Source organism: Epargyreus clarus, unplaced genomic scaffold (assembly GCF_041222505.1).
Source record: "Epargyreus clarus isolate Ecla_fem2 unplaced genomic scaffold, WU_Ecla_fem_2.2 ptg000017l, whole genome shotgun sequence".
Taxonomy (NCBI): domain Eukaryota; kingdom Metazoa; phylum Arthropoda; class Insecta; order Lepidoptera; family Hesperiidae; genus Epargyreus; species Epargyreus clarus.
Genome location: NW_027332225.1, coordinates 1,887,578 through 1,911,118, shown reverse-complemented (window position 1 = coordinate 1,911,118; position 23,541 = coordinate 1,887,578). Strand labels below are relative to the sequence as shown.

Here is a 23,541-nt window from a genome sequence, read left to right as displayed (position 1 = left end):
CCTAACTTTATAAGAAGACTTTTCAATTCAATAATTAAATAAAATTATATTACGATTACGTAATATAATTTTAAACTATATTCTTATAGTTATCTCTTTCGCATATCGCTCCCAGTACGACCCCAGTCTTGATATAAGAAAATATTGTTTACCTACTTGGTTTGCGGCTAGCTTTTCCGCTCGCTTTTTCTCAAGTTTATTTTCTCTGCGAAGGGTGCTAGGATATTGAAATGGATTAAATTATAGAGGTTGACCTAAGAATTCCAATTTCACGCTACGAAAAGGTTTTAAACACTTGCGAAACAACTTTAAAGTTAATTAGCTTTTAGCCATGTTTTTATTTAAAGTTGTGAAAAACGAGCATGCAGTCCACCTTATGGTAAGCGCACTCTCTCATCCATGGAATTTTGTTGTTGTTTTTCTTTGTAAATAGAGTACCTACTTTCTACACTCTTAACACAGCCCCACACTAGTATTCCCTGTGTTGTGGGTGCCATGGACACACACATAGACCAATACACAAACACCCAGACCCAGAAACAGAAATTTAAATTCATCATTTAGAAATCTGTCTGGCCGGGGACCGAACTGGGGACCCTTTGCACGTCAGACCGGTATGGTGGCCGCTCCGCCATGCGGGTCGTCAAATGGCTATACATGAGGTCTAAGACAGTGACCTCATATGTAACTCTACCTGAGTTTAGTCGTCCTCTTGGTTTAAGGAAATAGGCACCATCATTACACTTAATTCAAGCTCTAGCGGATTAAGGGAGGGGGGGGGGGGGTAAAGTCCCGCCGGAAAGAAACCTGGGGGCCTACCACCATCTTTTAAAAACCATCATAGTTCAGGGAAGTTTTATTTCCTCCTTAAAACAGTAAAATATTCCGTCATACACAGTTGAACAAACTTAAACCCTTAATGATTTTTCGCTTGTCCATTGTATAAAACCAACTGAAATTGACATATTTTGCTTAAAAATTAAATTTAGTTAAATTTCCTACAAAAAAGTAAAAGTATGATTAAAATAATATTGTTTTAAGAGATGGTAGTAACCCCCCTGTGCCCTTCGGTGGGACAATTATGATGATGATCTGTGAAATTTTCATTTAAATTGCATTATTTAAAGAAACTTAGAACCAACCCTCTATTGAGCATGGCTCTCCTCGCAAAATGTGATAGGTCACACGTTCCTAGTGAAATGAAACTCCAATTAAAATTCCAATGAAACTATTATGAAGAACACGGAAGAAAATACAAACAATGTAGAAAGTAATACACTTTGTAAAAACGGTCCTTTTCAGTTAGGATGTTGGTAAATGACGTCGTGACTGTGTGGCCGGTTATAGCATTCTGTTATTAAAAACTGGGAACGAAGATGTAGAGTGACACGAAGAGACTTTGATGGTGCGCGTAGTTACTAAACTAAACTATGTAGGAGTTACTAAACAAAACGATGTGCGACGTAGATTTAAAAAAATATTTTACGAAATTGCGCGAATAATTTGTTCTACATTTTCAATATTGGTTTTACAAACTAACTTATATGCTAAAAATAAACTTTAGTTTCATTCTCTAGTGCGGCTTTGGGTGATGATTAATAAACTAACAGTCGGAACTAGGACAGTAAATAGTTGACATGTTTCTGAAGAGTAGTTGTACATTATTTTAACAGATTGAAAGAATACTTTAAATAACAATAAGAATGCCTTTACATACTTTCTAACGTTATTTAAATATATGACAATATACTTAAAATATCCCTACATACTTAAAATTATTTCTTTATTATAACGTCTTTTGCAAACGCCTATACCTATTACGGTATATGTGACAATTGATTATTTCCACAAACCATAACAATATTAGAAAATAACGACCTAATAAAACCTTTCAAAAACATTATTTTCCCAACCCTAAAAATACATCCTGAAACTTTCCGCACATCATAAAGTCACTTTACATTACGTTGTCACTTCCATTCACCCTAATATTAGCCGGTGTTGTTTAGCAATTTTTCAAACAGTTTTTTCACCGAGCACTGCACGCGACTTAAAAAGCAAACTTTATGTTCACTCATTTACATTCAGTCCGTGCCGCTTTATTAAATTGTTCCCACTTTGCTTTTATTGTACTGATTTTATACAGCCTTTTATTTAGCACTCGTTTTTACCCGCGGCTTCGCTCGCAGTCATAGGTTTATCTATCTATCGGGAACGGTACTTCTTAGGGATAAAAAGTACCTACCCTTTGTCGTTTACGTACGAAATTTCATAACAATCGGAAATGTAGTTAAGTAGAATGTGTTTCAAACGAACGAACGAACGAAAAAACTCACATTCACTTTTATAATATTTATAGACGTAAGACTTTGTGTCCAAGCAACCAATCTTTTGTAATGAACGTAAATTGAATGGTTCTGTGTGGTTTGATTGCATCATAGACTGCATTGAGAAGAGGCCCGTGCCCAACAGTGGGTCAGTATACGGTTGATGCCGAGTTGATAGCAATGCGGATGCCATACCGGTCTAACGCGCAGAGGGGTCCGGGTTTGATTCCCTGTCCAACAGATATCTAAATAATTAATTTAATTTTTTATTCTGGGTCTATGTTTATGTAGTCGTCTTTGCATGTGTTCATGGCTCCCACGACACTGGGAATCCTAGTGTAGGGGTAAAGTGTTTATTCTTTTCCACTACCACGTAAGGCAACGAGAGAGTGAGATTCTTTCTCTAGAACTTTATCCTTAAAGTGTAGATTGAACATAAGTAACATATTACCCATTATACACTGCATTATACATTAATAAACACTCTTAAATTATATAAGTAGTACGAGCGAGTAATATTCTACCATTCAAGTAGTGCGCTGAACTATCACTGTACTCCACAAGTAGTGCACTGAACTATTGATGCCAACCCGTAATACGTATATCATAATACCTACATCCCGTGAGCAGAGTATTATCAGTCCGGTTATGAGCATCCAGTGTGAAATAGAATCGCGGTGTGGCCACGAAAACTGCTACTAGAATAAATAAAATGAAAATGTATTAAGAAAAAAGGAAAGCAGTTACAAATATACAAAGGATATTAAGCACACCAATTCAAAAAGGAACCTACAGCCTTCAGCCAACAACCTACAGCCTTTTACTTTAAACTTATAAAAAAATAAAACACTGCTAAAGTCGGCTTTAGTAGAGTTCACGCACCTGTGAAAACATTAACTACTCGAGTAAGCTTATTCCTGTCTCTCTAGGATATGATTTTTCCTCCTCCTCATTTCATGGTACAATTATAAAATTCAACCATAATCAAATCACAACATTCTTTCACCTTAACATTTTTATTATTATATAATCCGCTGTTTTCCTGGCCCCACCACTCACTTCAGTTACACGAGCGTTGACTGTCTGCGCCGGATGCAATTCAGCGATTTTTTCGACTACGATACGTAGTGCAATCTAAACATAACGGTATCAAACGGTCCATGATATCGCAGAATACCCTCGATTCCAATTTTAAAAATATCAATTGAAATGAAATTTTAATAGGCCAGTTAATTATGTTTCTTTACGTATGATTGCATTGAAAAAGCAATTATGTACTTTCAATTAATTGTTCTTTACTTCGAATGTACAAATTAATTGATATTGAATTTGTTTTACTTTTTAATTCTCGAATATTGCGCCTTGTAATTGACTGTTCTTTACAAATGTTAAAATTAATTGACAGTTAATTTATTTTATTATTTACGTCTCGAAAAATAGAGCTAATGACGAAGGGTTGTGTCCTTTGAAATTGACACTAGTGAATTTATTTTATGTCATTTATCAACATTGGAGCAGCGTAGTCGAGTATGCTTCAGGAGGTCAGCATTGGACCACTTATAAAAGACCTGTTTCTAATATGAAAAGGTTAATGAGACCACGGTCACGATGACAGTTAGAATCTTTATGCAATAGCGATGTTAAGCGCTGCTGTGTTCTGATTTGAACGGTGTGTTAGAAGAGACATGAACGTACTGGAAATCGTCCAACTATGCTAAGACCCATTGCTATGTAACAACAACCGTGACCGACAGCTTAACTGGCCCACGAAACACGGAATCACTGGCAGTACTGCTCTGGAACGCCCTGCCCGTGCACATCAGGAAAGCACCTAGCAAAGCCATTTTCAAAAAACTTGTCCGAGAGCATCTGAGCACCTTATTTGACAAATAAAGCTTGTGTTGTTTCTCTTATAACTTATATGAATATTTATTTATTATATTTTAAACATATTTATGTATGTATAAAATATGTATATAATTTATTTATCCTTAATGTATTATAATGTTTTTATTTAACACCTGCCGCAAATTTTCTCCATTCACCAAGGGTTGACTGGTAGAGAATGCCATTAGGCATTAAGTCTGCCCTGTTGTAATATAACTTTGTGTTACTTTTACAATAAATATATAAATAAATCTCGTATAAAACTCAGGTCCTAATAAACACGCATTATACTTACACGAGTTAACCACAGAGAGCTCTACCTATGATATAGTGTCCAATGACAACCTGACAAACAGTTTAACGTGCCCACCGAAACATGGAAACTCGCCTGAAACTTAGATCTTAATAAACGTAAACACGTTATACTTGCAACAGCCGAACCTGACAACCTCTACCTGTGATATACTGTCCAATGACAATTGGACAGACAGCTTAACACGCCCACCGAAACACGGAAACTCGCCTGAAACTTAGATCTTAATAAACTTAAACACATTATACTTGCAACAGTCGAACCCGACGTGCTCTACCTGTGATGTATTCTCCAATAAACCACTTTTACGATTGCAACATTCTTTAACAATGCAATAAATAATGTATTGCTGCGGGAATACGTGACGCGTGTTCTCGTACTAGAAACTATTCTGTACGATCGGTTTATAATCTCGAAAGCAGAAACGATGAAATGTCAAATTCAAGATTGTATACTGCAGTTCACGCCTTCCATTACTGCTGGCAATGTTAGGCATCGGTCTCCTCTCATAGTATAAGGAGTTTACCTATAACAACGATTTCTTTACGTTTCACAATTAGTAGGCAATGATAGCCTAGTGGTTAAGAAACTCGACCTCTCCATCGAGGGGTCCGAGGTTCAAATCCCAGGCTCCTCCGATTTTTCGAAATTATGTGCGTATTAGAAATTAATTATCGCTAAAACGGTGAAGGAAAACATCGTGAGGAAACCTGTATACCTGAGAGATTTACAAAAAAAAATCTCAAAGGTATGTGAAGTCTACCAATACACACTTGGCCAGCGCGGTGGACTATTGCCTAATCCTTCTCATTCTGAGAGGAGACCCGTGCCCAGCAGTGGGACAGTAATGGGTTGATGACGACACAATGCTGACCACGTGCAATTTGGTTTACTTCATACACCCTTGATAATTTTGTCAAGAACTTTCAAGTATGCTGGTTTTGTCATGATGTTTTCCTTAACCGTTTAGAAATTAAAATTACTTTCTTACCCACATAACCTGGCAAAATCAAAGATGGGATTGATGGCGGTGAAAGATACTAGTCCCTAGCGTTGCCCGGCGACAGTCAACGACGATCATCGATGATTTTTATCGCCGGTGACGGTCGCCGCTGGCTACCATCTTTATATTAGGCCCTAACAAAGCAACTACAATAAATGCTTTAATATCTAAATTCGAATTCGTGTGAGTATTTCACAGAATAACACTCCCTCCTACATACTGCGACTGCGGGGAATGACAACCGAATTTGATTTGTGCACTGCGCGCTTCCAGCGTCCCCGAATATGAAGATTTTCTTCTTGAATTTAATACAGAAAGGATACAGATTGGATTTGTGTATGTATATTTATTGGATAGCATGATGCAACTCCGTGCACGGTTTTTCAATTCATATGCAGATGTGTTAGATTTCGCGATGAAAAGTAGCTTACGTGACTATAAAATGCTGTCTTTGCGTATGTTACTTTAGACGATATAATAATAGGTAATGTTTGTACAACAGACAATAAATATTGCAATGGATTTACGTCGTATTGTGCAAACTAACTCACAAGTAAAAAGATTGCAGTTATTATGCTAGATATAAGATTTAGCTTTATTTGAAGGTGGTAGAACTTTCCGTGGTTCGACTCCGGCGGATCCATCGCCACGCATATTTCTACATTACTAATAACATTAGTGTTAAGCGCTGCTGTGTTCTGGTTTGAACGGTATGATAAGGGAGACATACTTAGTCAGGGGTGGCGAGGCATCTGTAGCCAAAGACAGGTAGGAATCTTGTCTGTACAGTACGGTACCCTTAACATGAGTTTTCAAAACATCCCACGATTTTACGTTACGTTTACTCAATCTATTATTCTGTTCCGTTTGCTTAGTAGACTGAGTAAACGTAACAATAAGTGAGTGCTCAAGTCTTTTTGTCTACCTCACATGTTTGCAAAAAAGAGAGACAAAACATAAAGCACCATTTTGTCATTTAATGTTACGTTACTGACACTATAGTTTTGATACAATCCGCTGGAGGCGCGGATTGGAAATTGTATGGGCAAATACGTAAACAAATAACAACAGTCATATTTGAAAAAACGTAAAAACTCATGGTAAGGGTACAGATGTCCATGGGCAGCTATAACCACTTACCATTAGGTGATGAGACGACAATCTTAGTCCACAGGAGTGGCAACGGATCTGTGATCGGATTCAGGTTAATCTAAGGAATTGATTACACATACCCATGAGGGCATTAAACTTTAAGCATAGGTGAAATGCATGTTCTTTGCACCTTCAACCTTATAAAAAGACTTATTGAAATACTTATTGAAACGTCATAAGTTCTAAAACAAACAAACCAAAATCAACTGTAAACAGCGATGTCTAGCGCTTGTTCTTTACTTAATTCCATTTTGTTTACCATTCGTATTATTTGCGGAAATATAATTATTTCGTTTGCGGCCAAAAGTATCAAGTTCTGTTTAAATTATTCCGTTTAAATGAAAATGGATGCTTTAATTTGAACTGGGACTGGTTGATGTTTTTAATGTATTAATTCAATAACTTTGAAGGCTTTCGTGTAACCGGATAGTTTAATTGGTAATTAATTAAATTGATATTTCTTATAACTGGGCAATTGAGTATATTATTGTTTAATTGCAAGAAACAGTGATAGCCTAGTGGTTAAGAAACTCAGCCTCTCGATCGAGGGGTCCGAGGTTCAAATCCTAGGCACGCACCTCTGATTTTTCGAAATTATGTGCGTATTAGAAATTAATTATCACTTGCTCAAACGGTGAAGGAAAACATCGTGAGGAAACCTGCATACCTGAGAGATTTATAAAAAAAAAACTTAAAGGTGTGTGAAGTCAACCAATACGTACTTGGCCAGCGCAATGGACTATGGCCTAATCCTTCTAATTCTTAGAGGGGAACAGTGACGATAAACCAAATCTTTATAATTAACCATTCAAACATGATGTTATTCTCTTCGTGGTTCTCTACAAACAAGATACAGGGTAATTATATAACACATAATTGTTAATTAAATCTACATAATGGCCTTTGTTATTGATTGCAAGTGTCGGAGTTAATGACGTGTTATTGTATTAATTAGGTTAAGCGGATGACCCGATGCAATTAATCGCGGTGGACATCAAATTGTAATTATATACTGTTACTGTGATAATTGAATATGAAAGAAAGAAAGAAAATAATTTATTTTGCAAAATACATACGAGTGAATACAATCGCATAAAAAAGTGAAAAGAAATATTATGACGTTTTTTATAATACAGGAGTAGCAGACGAGCATGCAGTCCACCTGATGGTAAGTGGCTACTGCCGCCCATGGACATCTGTAATCAACCCCAGATAGGATTAGGTATACCTACCTAAAGTCGGCCACAGATAGCGGCGCATCTGTGGCCGACCTTATTTTATCATCAGAATGATTAAAAAACTCGTTTTCTACTCCAGTGACCACTGACCAGTGTGACATTCATGGTCGGATGTCCATCCACGCAGACTAAATTGGAATGCTTCGTATATCTTGCATTTCACACTCATCGAAAGAGAATATAATAATATGTAGAAGCTTAGCGGTATAGTTCCAAGGCGGAGTGTGTGTAGGCAGTCATAATAAAAGACTAAACACTTTATGACAATTTTCTTCAACGATCATTTATTTATATTATATCTGTGACTGATAAACAAAGAATCTCAGACGTGAAAGATCTTACCAAACAATTTTGTTTAAGATACATTTTTAATTTAGATCAAAACCAAAAAATACCCTAACAGTGACACTTATCCAAATATTCTACGATCCTACATTTAATAATGATGGAACTTGTGGCAACGGTTTATTTTAGACTTAAACACTTAACACTTGACACACTTTTCTCTTATGCTGGATTTTTGCTATAAAACTGATTGTGGGCCATAAAATAGGACGTATAAATTAAGCAAAGCCTCCTCCTAATGATTTAAGGTACTTTACAGTTATTCCAGTATAAGATGTAAACTATAAGCTACAGATTGTTTTATGAAATTGAAGTGACAAATGAGTCGTACTCAAATCAAATGATAATTAACGGAGGTAATAATAGGAAGACGGAGATGAATCTTTGTCAAACTATTACTGTCCCATTATTGGGAAACTCTCATAGTAAGGTTAAGGCAATAGTCCATCGCGAAGGTAAATGCGGATTGGTAAACTTCACACGCTTTTAAAAACTTTCATTAACAAACTATCAGTACCCTTACCAGGAGTTTGTACGTTTCGACAAATATGACTGTTTTGGTATTTTTTTACGTATGGGCCAATACGATTCCCTAGTTTTGACACAATCCGCTAGGGGCGCTGATTGGAATTTGTATGAGCAAATACGTAAACAAATACCAAAACAGTCATATTTGTCGAAACGTTAAAACTCATGGTAAGGGTACAGGTGTGTACGTTTCGTTACGATGTTTTCCTCCACTGTTAAAACTAGTGATAATTAATTTCAAATACGCACACAATTTTGAAAAATCAGAAGTTTGTGCCAGAGCTTTAAAACTCGAACCCCCGAATGAGAAGCCGAGATTCTAACCACTAGTCTGACTATCACTGCTTTTTATAAAGAGAACTGAATATTTAATTCAAACGATTACTTTCTCATCTTCGCTTATAGCTCATAGCTTACAACACGACAGCACTCTAAAGTCGTTCTCCTAATGAAGTAAAGTTTTGTTACTAAATAATGTTTATTCAGGCGCGCGTAGTTAATGAACGCGATGATTTAATGTCCCATATTTCATTTAAAAAACCTCTGTAATTATAAAATAGCGGGCTTTATACGAAATAATTACACGATAATTATAATTGGTGGTCTATTTTTCATCCTAAGTAGGTGCTATCCTGTTAATTAGAATCTTTTCAAAGATTTAATTAATCAAATGAAAAACGTGTCGCGAAATACTTTATTCAGATTTCGTCGGCCCACTTATTTTTGTTTCATCATTTCTAAGGTCGCTTAATTTCTGGAATTTTCGAGTATGATATTTTGTATGGTATTTTATGTTGGATTTCAAGAATTAATAATGCCGTGCTCTGGTATGGGGAGCTTCATATTAGTGTCTCTCCCTTACCGCACTCTTAATAATAGAACGCAACAGCGCTTAACTGCTATTATGAGACAGACATATGATGGGTCAATGGGGCTTTGTTGTCACGCGTGTTTACGGTCATACACGCGTCACACGCATGCATGCCACTTGCATCCTATGAACAGATAGGGTGTGAAGACACGTACACGGGTCGCTAAGAGACTGCAGCGGTTTATTTCGGATGCGGATAGGACACGCGTGAGAGCATACACACGCGTGACAAGAAAAGTGGCCTTAAAAGTCTGGACGACGTACGTCCATTGGCTATTATCATTTGAGCGATTAATAGTTGTAAACGCGATTATTAAACGTACCTCGGCTACTATTTAGTATTCATGCCTCTAGATGCGTATACAACCGACTGTTTACAATTTTTCGAATAAAATCAATCATTTGCAATTCATCAATTGGTCAAACAACGGCAGAGGATTAAGCGATTGCTCAGTAGCTTAAGCGGCAAGGTAGCCTATGCAATTATCTTCCACGCGATAGCCAAAGCGGTCAGCCACTGATTAGTTAACGGATATTAACTTCAATCAAATGACTAGCGTGTACATTAACCCGGGTACTCATTAACGAGCTGTGACTGTAACCGAATCATGGTCTAGTGTGATGCATGAAACGATCTTCTCTATTTCTGCCTAATAACAGCAGTGTTAAGCGCTGCTGTATTCTGGTTTGAAGGGGTAGCGACCTGTGGCCGACCTTACGTAGGAACCTAATCCTATCTGGGATTAATTACAGATGTCCATAGGCGGCAGTAGCCATTTACCGGGTATACTGCCTGCTCATTTGCTAAGTTATGCTAGATTTCGATCATGAACAATTGACCGAGTACCTCGCTACACAATGACGACTATATAAATACCGCGGACGAGGACAGACACGTAACTATTTGATTAGTGCTGAAACCCTTACAATCCAGAGTGAGATATTCACATACACCTACTCGCGTCTACTCGTCTCTACTCGACGAACATCTACACATTACTGCAAATATTACAGTGATAGTCTGCAATGGGTACGCCGCCTAACATAGAACAATGGTATTTGTACGGATGTTACGGTTTCCGGTTCCGGTTCCGGTTCCGGTTTAATTAATTGTTTGCAACGGACTGTTTGTCTTCGTTAATAGATATCGAGTATTAATTGACTTTAGAATTCGATTTACGTTTGTTTACGGTTCTCTAACGATCGGTAAATATATTACGTCTATGTCATATGTGCAAGGCAATTAGCATATACAGACATGCGTTTGCATAAACAAATTATATTTACCAATCGTAATAATATATGTGATCGCGTCTGTGAAGAATCTCTTACGTATTCTAAAGGCGCTTTTCTAGTCGCGCCTATTTACGCAAGCAAGTCCATCCACACACATGAATTAACACACTACTTTCTTCGCGACCCGCTTGTGCGTGTGATAGGACGCAGATACCGCGAGTGCGGGCGTAAAGACGCGTGACAAGACTTTCTTGTCAAGGACGCTTTATAATATTATTAAACGCGCTTACTAAGTGCGTACGCTAAAACTTGTGCTTGTTTGCTCCAGGTTTGCTCTTGCTTTGAAGGTGGTAGAACCCTTTGTGGTTCGACTCCGGCGGCACCACCGCCACACCTAGTTCTACCTTATAACAACAGTGTTAGGCGTTGCTGTGTTCCGGTTTGAAGGGTGTGGTAAGGGAGACAGACTTTTCCGAGGCATTCCAGCTTAGTCCTCAGGGGTAGCGGCGCATCTGTGGCCGACCTCAGGTAGGAGTATCCAATCCTATCTGGGGTTGATTACAGATGTCCATGGGCGGCAGTAGGCACTTACCATCAGGTGGACTGCATGTTGGTCTGCTACGCCTATATTATAAAAAAAAAAAGGTAGCCTGGGACCCGCCGAGGGCGTCCGTAGAGTGCAACAAGCGGTTATTAATCGGTGCTTAAACACGGCGCTCAACTGACTTGCAGAAACGATATGTAAGCGGACACCAGTCACATGGGATAGTACTGCATAGGCCACCCACCGCGCGTGTAAAATCCCCTTGCCCGCACGCGCGTCTCTGATGCTGTTCATAATATTTTTCAATACGGCTGTATTGAAAAATATTATGAAGTACGCGTGAGTTCACCAGCACTAGCACAGTTCATTAAGTGGACTGCAGTGGACTTTCCGTTTGCTACTTCGATCAAATTAAAAATAATACTGTGTAATAATATGTTAATGATGATGCTGTTACGTTTCTGTCATGTACATGCACTCTTAATTGTGCATAAATCGAATACATCATGATACGGCTAATTTACTCTCAGCGCCTCAAGCGGTCAAATTTGGCACCAATCCTTATTAAAAGTGACCCAACGAAATTACTTTATCTCCGCGATAGTTTCAGATGAAAAGCCAAAACTCATTACGGGGACAAAACGAAAAAAATGTGAATGCCAAAATGGCCGAGCTGAGATATTCCTGGTTTCATATTTTCATTTCGTTCGTTCCCGGTCTTTTAATTTTTTAATTAAATTACGGGAAAGCGGACGGTAGGCAGACAAGGCGGCATACCAGAGACAAAGAAAAGGATTATGAAGTTGGTCGCACGTCCCAAATAAGGAAGAAATATTGTTTATGGTTGTATTTTTAATTTGCTTTTTTTTGGTTTATTTTTATGGGGATTACGTGTCAGCATTATTGGTTTTCACGGCATTACTTGTCATTTTCCTGGTACGTTAAAAGCTTTTCAGTAATTTTATATATTGGGTATGTATGTATGTTTAGTAGATCGATAATATATTTCCTTTAAAATCTTTTGACTCTTCTCTTTGATCTCATTCTAACAGGACCAATAAATATGAAGTCGGCGCTCATATTCGACACGGCTTACGTCGTGATCCAACAAAATATGTATAAGAAGCGCCATCCAAACCAACCAAATCTATTATTACATTCATCATAGTATATACAAATGAGTAGGTACATTCATTCGAAAAACTCACGCGAAAAATAAAAATCTGCATATTTAGATATACTGGACTCAAAAATAGTATGTATATTTCATGAAGTAATTTACGCACTATTTCCATTATAAATATTTATTAGAAAAAGAAATAATATTAAAAAGTAACCAACACCAGCCCGAAAAAACATTAATATTTTTAGTGAAAACTAAAAAATATTCATCGCCGACCTTTTAATTTCCCGATATTTTTATTGCACGGAAAATAAAAACTAGGAATATATTTTAAAAAACTTTTATCGTACATTCGTTTTGTTCAAATTTTTTGTACAACTGAAGTTTGTTCTTGTTTTAACATGTGCGGTTTTAGACCGAACAGTCAAATATAAAGCATAAAACTTGGCAAGCAATAGAAAGTACTAGAATTGTTCGCATTTGCTTTTTCAGTTTCAATAAATTTTAAAGCATAAATTCTAGATTTGTTATTATGATTTGTTTTTTAAACTTCTTTATAGGAGTATTTTATATGCGAGTGTTAAAAATACATTTAGTATACCGCCTAAAATATTGTTAGCCGTATCGTATCAAAAAATTATAGTCATAAATTAATATAGTCATCTAAAATTTTAAATTCTATTGAGGCCTATAATTTTCAGGTCGCAGACAGTTATACATACTTAAGTACATACACCCAAACACTATTACCCACCGTATTTGGATAAAAAACGAATTCTTAAGGAGCATAAGTGCTGTGAAAATTCTACTTCTCTTTATATTTGATGACAGAACAGTACCCTTACCATGAGCGAATTGTATCAGAACTTGGAAATTGTATGGGCCAATACGTAAACAAATACTAAAACAGTCATATTTGTATAAACGTAAAAACTCATGGTAAGTGTACAGTACCAAAAATACCCTATTCTATCAACAGTGTTGTTTTTCCTTTACAAACATATGCTGTGAAACCAAAGAGTTATATTAAGTAGAGCGAGTCAACTCGGATACGAACAGACCGCACTGGTTAGAACATAATCATTTTGTAGGGTATAATTCAGGTTCAGGTGGAGGAAGTGAGCTGATACTATGGCATAAACACTTCAGATTCAGAAGCGCCATCTCTTGATTACTTTCAGTAAATGTCTACATTACCCGTTCAGAAACGTGTGGTGCCATCTATTGTCAATTTGCAAGAAGTGTCACACCTTGACACGCACTGAGACCTAAATGGTCGGCGGATTTTAACAATGATGCTGTCTTTAGACTCGATTGATATCGATAGATAACTAGCGCCATCCAACCGATAGCTACCTACCCGCTTGCAGGTGCAAAAATCACTCAGTTCTCTCTTAGCAGTAAGCGAGTGCGGACTGCGCCGACGCGTAAGTAATCAGAGGCCTTTAATTACTTAAATACTACATATCCCCTACATAGTTAACGATTTAGTTTTAAAACCGCATATCGTGAGTAATGTAGTTAACGATACAAAACACAGTACATTATACTTATGAGAGTTCACAAACGGAACCCAAAAAAGGTAATATATTTCGCTAAAGTAACCTTTTTATTAACTCTTTCGGAACATAAAATGCAGTTTTAAAGGCGAGTGTTGTCCAAAGAGTATTACACGAGTTTATTGTGCGGATTCAAACAACTTTATGTCTTGTTAGCTAAGTGCTAGGCCTAAACTTGAACCGTTTGACCTTTTTTGGGAAAAATACTCTTTATTTGTTTTTGTTACTTACTAGCTTAAATGTAGTGATAGTTTAGTGGCTAGAAAGGTGGCCTCTCGTTTGTGGGGTTTGAGGTTTGAATCCTAGGTGCTCTGATTTTTCAAAGATGGTGAAGTTACAAAGTTATTCATATTAAAAATTAATAATCATAAATATGATGTCTTGCCACGAATCGAACCCGGACTACTCTAATTGTCAAACGATGACCACTTAAAATCTATGCGCGTGGCGAAGTGGTCATTTTACCGGTCAGACGTGCAAAGGGTTCCGGGTTCGATCCCGACTAGACAGATGTCTAAATGATTTAGTGAAATCTAAATAGATAGGTAAGATAGGTAGATACGAAGTGAGATTTCTATTCTGGGTCTAGGTATTTGTGTATTCATCTATGTGTGTGTTCATGGCACCCACTACACAGGAAATCCTAAAAATCGCTGAACAAACATAAAGAAAAAAAAAGCATATATACGGTCGAATTGAGTAACCTCCTTCTTTTTTGAAGTCGGTTAAAAAAGAGTCTTTGTTTTAATTAGGCACATACTAAACTTCACACCAGCCAAATCCCAAAATAGAATTCCAAAATTGAACAACACGACACGTTTCGCCCAAACAAAGCTCATTTTCCGTAGAGAACTTTATAAATTAGTCTGAAAGAGAACGCGGGTGCTTTATGAGCTTTTATTAAAGTTCAGCCGCTTCTGATATTAGAGCTTTGTTGAACTTTCACATATAACCCTAAATAATAACTACATATGGTATATCACACCTAATTTACGTAAAGCTGATTTGAAAATTGTAATAAAACTATTTTATTCTTCACCTAGACTACAATCTTTTACACCTATTTCTAGTTGTTAGTGCCGCCGAAGGGCATTTGTAATCGATCCTAAATAGGATTATGATCCTACTTAGAATGGACCACCTATAGGTTAACTCTCAAATTAATTTTGAACGACTTGTATCTCTTCATACTCCCACGCTCTCGTACTCTAACACTGCTATATACTCAAGCCAGGATATACCAGCGTTAGACTTAAAAGGCAGTAATGATCTCGTGGTAGAAAGTAAGTCCCTCGATTGAAGATCTAAAGTTCAAATCTTATTTTGTATGCGTATTGAACATTAATAATCACTTACTTTGACGGTCAAGGCGAGGAAATCATCGCGAGGAAAAATAATATATACCTGTATCGCTATACGCCTAAGTCTCTTAAAAAAATTAAATGTTATGTCCTCTACCTATTTGCACTAGGTCAACGGGGTGGTCTAATACCTAAACTATTCGAAAGAGACCCATGCCCAGCAGTGAGGTAGTAATAACAGAAGACAATGTTGTTTTAAGGCAGAAACGGTTTTATCGTTGTAGAACTACGTAGAGGCATAAAAATAAATTCCTCAACTCCTCTGGTCGAAGCTTTCAGGGAGGAATATAGAGCGTGAATGCTCCATATTGAGCACTTGCTCCACTGCATTTTCTACGCTCCAGAAGTTCTAGAAATAGATTTACGGATAGATACACGGATTTTTGATGTTAATGTCCATTTCTTGTTGTAAAAGTATTTATGCAGTTATTTGTCTCAATTCGACTTGTCATGTTAGATGCCCATGTTTATTTAAGGCGTTTGTAAATTCTGATCGGCAATTATGTAATTTAATATTAATACAGTAGGTGCGCCTTTTTCAGAATTCATTTTTGCCCCACAGCTGGACACGAATAGAATATGATTTGTATGCAAATCATATTCTATTACTTAGGTATAATATATAATATAATGGAACTCACAGATCCTTGTATCTCACTTTTCTTACTCTTTCTTTACTTTAATCAACATTAAAACCATTAAATTACTTTCCCCAATGCTACAATAGCAGATGATATTAGAATTAAAATCGAACTTGAAAAATATTCTAGAATTCAACTTACGAGTATTCCGTTACAAGTCAGTGCATGTCACAAAATACATGCTTTTTAGGGTTATGTACCTAAAACGGAACCCATTACTAAGACTCTGCTGTCTGTCCGTCTGTCACAGGGCTTTATCTCTGGAACCGTAATATATTGATTTTTTTACAGAGGATGAATAACGGTGGCTTAATAACAAATACTAAACAAAAAAGTTGAATATAAAAAGGGGTCCTCATACAACAAACAAGCATATCGTAAAATACCGATATATATCGTAGATACTAACTGTTGAACCGTTATAGGTATTACAAAAAATGTACTTCAATGGCTGCTGTAATAACAAATACTGGAATTAAAAAAAATAAACTTTTAGTGGTATGGAACCTTCCAGTTTCAGTTCGACTTGGACTATTTACTAACAAAACTCCCAAAGTGTACGCTTGAGTAACGAATTTTCTAAGCGCTTACAACCCGTTACCAACTTTTTCTGTGGAAAATAAAATTCAAACTGCACGAGAAAGAATGTAGAGCGTGAACTGTAAAATCTAGATCTGTTGTGCCTATTTGCCACGCTTCGGATCCTCGCACAGTGTTCAGCACTGCAAAAGGGACGAGAGGTTTGCCCTTAAAAAACAATTTTACAATTGGTCGGTAAAATTTACTAACAAGTTAAATTCTAAGCTTTTCAACAATCACCTTATCGATTTTTTATGTGAAAATGAGAAAAATACTTCATTAAGATATTTTAATAGGTGTATCATGTACAATGATAATTATATTGTGTATTTATTGTTTAAATACAAATACAAAATTATATTATTTATTATTTAAATTATAACTCGTAGGTCAAAAAATATTGTGAGGTCCAAGGTGCCGAATAAAAGACGTGGTTGTTTCTTCGAATGTGGACTGTATTTATTTTTCTTTCTTTACAAGGCGTGCTTCTTCGTTGGAGGCGTCGGAGGGAATGAATTTATACAAAAAAAATGCCTCTTTATATTTGTTTCGCGCGCGCCACAGGTGCGCGCGACCTTGCGAGGGGGCCTGTCCGAGTGAGATAGCACGATCTGTCGGACGGAGACAGCAATAGGCCTCTCGCTCTATCTTATGTCTATCCCTTTCACTTATTTATATCATTCTTTATTGCTTATACATAAATTACACATACAACATCTTATAATATAAACAAAACACATTAAAACTAATATAAATTCCAATAGGGATACTTAATACTAACACTTCGAAATATAAGGCAATTATACAAAATTAAAAAAAAAAGAGATGAGACTGAGACTAAGTGTCCGTTACATTCTCCCCCCGGCGAAGACCTTCGAAGCCTAACTATCTACCGGGAGGACGATTAGTCTGCATACAGGACGTCTAAATATACCACCTTTCGTCCGTACCTCCGCGCTTCGTACCACACCATCTGGTCCCGTATACACATGCTCTACTAAGCCACGGGGCCATACGTTTCGTGGGAGTAATCCATCGGCTATTATAACTACGTCGCCCGGCTTCACGTTGCTCCTATTATTCCTGTTATCACCCCGAGGTGCTAGCGTAGGTAGATATTCACTAATCCACCGCTTCCAGAATATATCGGCTAACGCCTGTGCAGCCCTCCATGCGCGCCTATCGGCTACCGCACAATTTCCTACAAAGGGAAGGCCCACCGCCGATCCTAGCAAGAAGTGATTAGGAGTCAACGCTTCCGGGTCGTCCGCGTTCACGGGTACGTGAGTTAAAGGCCTAGAATTTATCGTATGCTCTATCTCTGTGGTAAGCGTCGCGAGTATCTCTTCTTTAGGTGCCCTATCAGTAAGTGTTACTAACATTGCGCTTTTAACGCTCCTTATCATACGTTCCCAGGCCCCACCTTGGTTAGGGGCTCCGGGGTCAATGAACCTCCAGTCCATATGTTTTCTAAGTGCGAACTTTTCTATCTCAGGGAGCCACTCGCGATATGCCCTTCTAAGTTCGACATCCGCTCCGTGAAAGTTAGTCCCGTTATCTGACACCATGGTATGCGGCATACCTCGTCGCGCGGCCATACGCCTTATCGCCATTATCGCGGATTCCGTACTAAGGCTCGCTATCAATTCTATGTGAATACCGCGCGTCACTAAACAGGTAAATAACATTCCCCAACGCTTTTCCCTACGCCTACCTATTGTCACCCACATAGGTCCGTAGCAATCGACGCCGCAATATGAAAACGGTCGCGTATACGACTGCAGTCGCAGAGCCGGCAGATCTCCTTTGACTGGGTCTAACGGTGCCGCCCGGCGGGCTTTGCACATTACACAATCGCTTATCACAGTTCGCACCGCGGGTCGTAACCGTAACACCCAGAATTTCCGCCTAATGTTATTTACTAACTGCTCTCTCCCCGAGTGATTGCTATGAACATGCTCGCGTCTGATATACAACCTGACTAGGTGGCTCGAACCGTCCAGTATTGGAGGGTTCTTGCGTTGCGCGGGTATGTTTGCCGCGTCTATCCTACCATTCAATCTAACTATCCCGTCTTCATCGTAAACGGGGTCTAACTTAAATAGTCGACTCGATCTGTCGACGTGCTTTCCCTGTCTTAATCTCGCTATCTCACTCTCAAAGCTGTGAGATTGCGCTTGCATAATTATCAGGCGTTCCGCCTCTCTAATATGCTTAATGCCTAAGCTAGCCGCCCTTTTCCTACACTTATCTTGTAAGAACATTTCGCGTATATCAGCTGTTAGTGCTACCCGTCTCCCTCTAAACCCGAACAAAATCCCGTTTAGAGATTGTAACAAATCCGGGCCATCTAGCAATACATCGTTAAGGCACTTCTCGTTCGCTCGCGCCGCGGCGTCGAACACTAGCCTTAGCTTCCCCGGTTTGTTCGGGTTAGTGACGGCGAAGTGGGGTAAATACCATTCCCTATCGCTACTAACATACTGACCCATATTTGGTTCCGCGTAACCCTTATCTAACAGTGCGTTTACCTGCCTTGTATAGGCTTCCTTGAATGCGGGCGACTTGTCCATCTTTCGCTCGATTCCTTGTAAACGCCTACATGCCATACTGTAACTCGGCGGTAGGGTCACGTCATCGCTGACCCAAGGCAGACCTACCTCGAATCGTCCATTTACGCGCTTGGCCGTCTGTTTAGTAATGCTAACAGCTCGCGTCTCACTAGGTATGGGCTTGCGGTTCGGCGTAATGCCTATTGCGTCAATGTCGTAGTGGGCTTTGACTAAATCGCTCAGCTGATCGTCCGTATGCGCGTGCTTGATGCACTGTTGTTGAGTGCGCACATGGAGGACCATGGCCCTCTCTACCACGACGCTGCGCGGAACTGACCCATGCAAAACCCATCCTAACTGAGTCAACGACGCGGCCGGCTGTTTTTTATTCCCAGTTACTAATTTACGCGATACTATCAAATGCCAATTATCCGCGCCTATCAATACACGAGGCTTTGCGTTTGCGTAACACACTACGTCCCTAGGTATTCTCTTTAAATGAGGATACTTTAAGAAATCCCTTTCTATGCTCTGATTTCCTAATGTGAGGTTCCTAACCGTACGAGCTTTAATTTCGTGCGAGTGGCCGTTCTGTCCTCTCACTCTCATGCACACGACGCGACTACCGGGTTCCTGTTGACTGGAGGTAGCTCCCACGATGTTAAGGGCTCTGATAGGGCCTCGAGCTCCTATGGAGGCCGCTATCTCCTCGTCAACTAAGGTTATTGTCGAACCCTCGTCTAATAGCGCGTGTGTGTGCACCTCCCGGCCGTTACTACCCTTAAGGGTAACCGGGCACACTTTGAGTAGGACTTGTATTTTATCGGTAGGCATATGTGCCGATGCCGCCGTGACCGACTCGACCCCGCTCTCCTCACAACCTATGTTCCGCGGACTAGTGTGTAATAACGCGTGGTGTGGTCTCCTACATTCGTCTACACCGCAATTTTTACTCCTACATGCGAACTTCCTGTGTCTACTATCTAAACACCTAAAACAAATACGCGCGTCCTTTGCCCATTCCCATCTTTGTTGTACCGACATAGCCGCTATTTTATCGCATACATACGTCCGGTGTCCAGCTCCGCAGCAGAGGCATTCTATCCGCCCCGTCTTACTGGGACCCTCTGCTGTAGCATACACCGGCTTGCGAATTTCCGACCGTTTTTGTATAGGTCGCGGTTGTACAATACGTTGCACGGGACGCGTATTTGTTATGGCAACCCTATCGTGCGAAAATTGAATTGCCCTGTCCGCTTCTCGCATAAGAAAGCTCGCTAACCTACCCAACTCAGATTGCGATTCCTCCCTGCTTTCGTATGCGTAGTCATACCACTTACTTTTTAAATGGGGACTTAACTTCTCACTGATTGTTCGCGGCAGTCTAGGATCCGTATCCTTACCTTGTGGGTCTATGCTTTCAATTACTGTTACCACATTTTGGACCTTGACCGCGAACATGTTTAACTCGTTCGCCGTGGAACCTACGCTAGGTAATCTAAGTACCTCGTTCACCGCCTGGTCTATAATTGCCCCCGGTCGGCCGAAACACTGCTCGAGTGTACGCAGTATTTGTGTAGGTTCCGTGGCAGAGTACAATAGGGCCGACACGGCCTGCCTGGCCTCCCCCCGTAAGCATGCCCTCAACCTAGCTAAGTTTTCTGATGGCGACATGTGGTAGAGCGCCGTTGAGTCCCTCATCGCGGCCTTGAAGGGTAACCACTCCCTCGGGTCCCCGTCGAAAATAGGTAATTCTTGCGTTTGCCGCGACGAAGGTCGACCTCGAGACATATTCTCTAGCGCGAAAACTAACCTGTCTACCACATCGTCCTTGGCCGCCGTCGGCGCCTTAGCTATTGGCTCGCTATTATGTATTGGTTGGCCCGGCTCCAATATTACTTCGCGGACCGTGTCTACCTCGTGCCGCTCCCCCCGTGGTTGACTCTCATTCAACCAGGTTTCGACGCGCTTCTCATTCGCCCTACGTTGGTTGCCTACACTTTCCCTATCAGTTTCCTCGCGGGACGTGACCTTATCTATTGCTATTTGCTTCTCCATTATTTCCGCTTCTAACCGCAACTGCCTATACCGTATTTCTAGAAGACGCTTTTCTGCTTCTAGTTCGCTTCGCCTAATATCGGTAGAACGTTGAGAGCACACCGATTGTGCGTCTAACGCGGGTTGCGCGGTTGTATGAAACGGTTCCCTAGCACTCGCGGATCCAGATGGTGGCACGTTTCGCGTCGGCTCGGAAGGTGATGCGGGCGCATCCGTAAATGCCCGCGCCTCGGCTAACTTTCTCCTAGTTACTGGTGGGCTGCACGTTGTCATCGTAGCGGCTCTTGCTTGCCCCTAACACTATACCTAATTCCTAACAATCCCTAACAATCCCTATCAATCCCTAACAATCCCTAACAGTCCCTAACGGTCCGTCGGGAGGTACTAGCTCGCAAGCTAGTGTTCGCTCCTTCCGGGATGGATAGGTGGGGTTGGGTATAGGTGGGGTTCTCCCAGCAGAGGGGATGTGCAGTTAACGGGGTGCTCGGCAACCGGCTGGAATGTCCGGTTGCTGTCAGCAGTGCCTACAGTCTGGCCCCCGCACCACAGATCCCTTACTGGCGAGAAAGTGCTATTCGGTCGACGCTTTTTGACCGGTGGTGTCGCACAATGCACCACACCGCCCTGAGGCGTTAACTCTGCCTTAAAACCGTTTGACACCGTTAGGTGGTTATAAGACAGAGCCGCGGGTAAACCGCGTTCAGACCCGTGGACTCGTTGACCGTAGAGCTGTGTAGTCGCTGACGTTAGGCGCCCAAGCTACGTTGCTCGCAGTGGTCCGTAGAGCTGTGTAGTCGCTGACACGAAGTGCCCAAGCTACGTTGCTCGCAGAGGTGTCCTGGCTACGCTGCCCGGAGAGGCGTCCTGGCTGTGCTGCTCGAGGAGGCGTCCTGGCTATGCTGCTCGTAGCGGTGTCTGGATTCCCGTTGCCTCGATGCCTTGATGCCTTGATGCGCTGCTTCCAATCCGGCACTCGATGGACCAGAAATTGTGAGGTCCAAGGTGCCGAATAAAAGACGTGGTTGTTTCTTCGAATGTGGACTGTATTTATTTTTCTTTCTTTACAAGGCGTGCTTCTTCGTTGGAGGCGTCGGAGGGAATGAATTTATACAATTTTTTTATTTCTGAAAGGTCCTCCTGAAGGGAGGACCATCCCACTAAAAACTCCTTTAAGGCATTCATCCAAGGGGACCGTACAGCCGACATCGGATAGCGACCTCTCGTTTGCGGAGCGAGAGGCGCTAGCGGCGCTCCCTAGAGAGCTACCGCTGGATAGATGACACTGAAGGTGTCAACGTATCATGAATAAGATTAGAATCGTCGGGAAGACGATTCTCTATGGAGAGTTGTACGCCCCTGTGGGCGGCCAGAAGATTCTCCACATCGGTGGAGAGTTTGTTAGGAGCGTCGGTCAAGATATTTCTTGGCCGACGGCAATTGTAACGGGTAGGAAGAGGGGCAGCATAGTCCGCTGCACCCTTGATTAAGGGGTTGGGATGGTTTTCTGAGCGGTCAAAGAACGCTTCAGAGAATTGTCTGAGGACTTGTTGTATTGGAGCGAGCTCCAGGTCGCGGTGGAGGTCAGCGTTTCTGACATACCAGGGGGCATTAAGTGCCCGACGACAAAAGAGATTTTGTATGACCTGGAGTTTGTCTAGGATGGTGGGATTCGCGTGAGCGAAGACTGGAGAGGCGTATGTTAACACCGGTCGAATGCAAACCTTATACAGCGTTCGCTTATTCCTGGCTGACAACTTGCTGTGTCTGCCAATCATGGCGTTGAGGCGGCTCATGTAAGAGCGGGCGGTATGGGTGACCTTAGAGACGTGGGGTCTAAAGGTGAGGCCCGGGTCAAGGGTAACTCCTAGGTATTTTACTGTGGGCCTCCATGGAATGGGGGCCCCAAGTAATTTGACGGAGGGCAGGTTGTTTAAACGCCTGCGTTTGTGGTCGAAGCGCATTGCGGAGCTTTTCTCCGCATTGACTTCGATGCGCCATTTCCTAAACCAATCTCCTAACTCGTTGACCGAGCGTTGGAGTTTGGCGAGGACAGATGACTCCTTTTGCCCTTGGATGTAAAGGGCGAAGAGTGAGAGCTGCACCCCATTTTTGGGGATAGGAATATCGTTGGAGTACGATATGAATAATGTAGGAGCGAGCACTGAGCCTTGAGGGACTCCGGCTGTTACGGGGCGTGGGGGAGAGAGGATACCTTCGTGCCTGT

At 40.6% G+C, this 23,541-nt stretch overlaps 1 protein-coding gene across 1 annotated transcript; it reads right to left on the bottom strand.

Annotated features, from left to right (window-relative positions):
* Positions 1-17,588: 17,588 nt before the first annotated feature.
* LOC140749208 (uncharacterized) lies at positions 17,589-21,590 on the bottom strand. The gene has a single exon (XM_073082256.1). The coding sequence runs from the start codon at positions 21,588-21,590 to the stop codon at positions 17,589-17,591; it is 4,002 nt and encodes a 1,333-aa protein (XP_072938357.1).
* Positions 21,591-23,541: the final 1,951 nt, after the last annotated feature.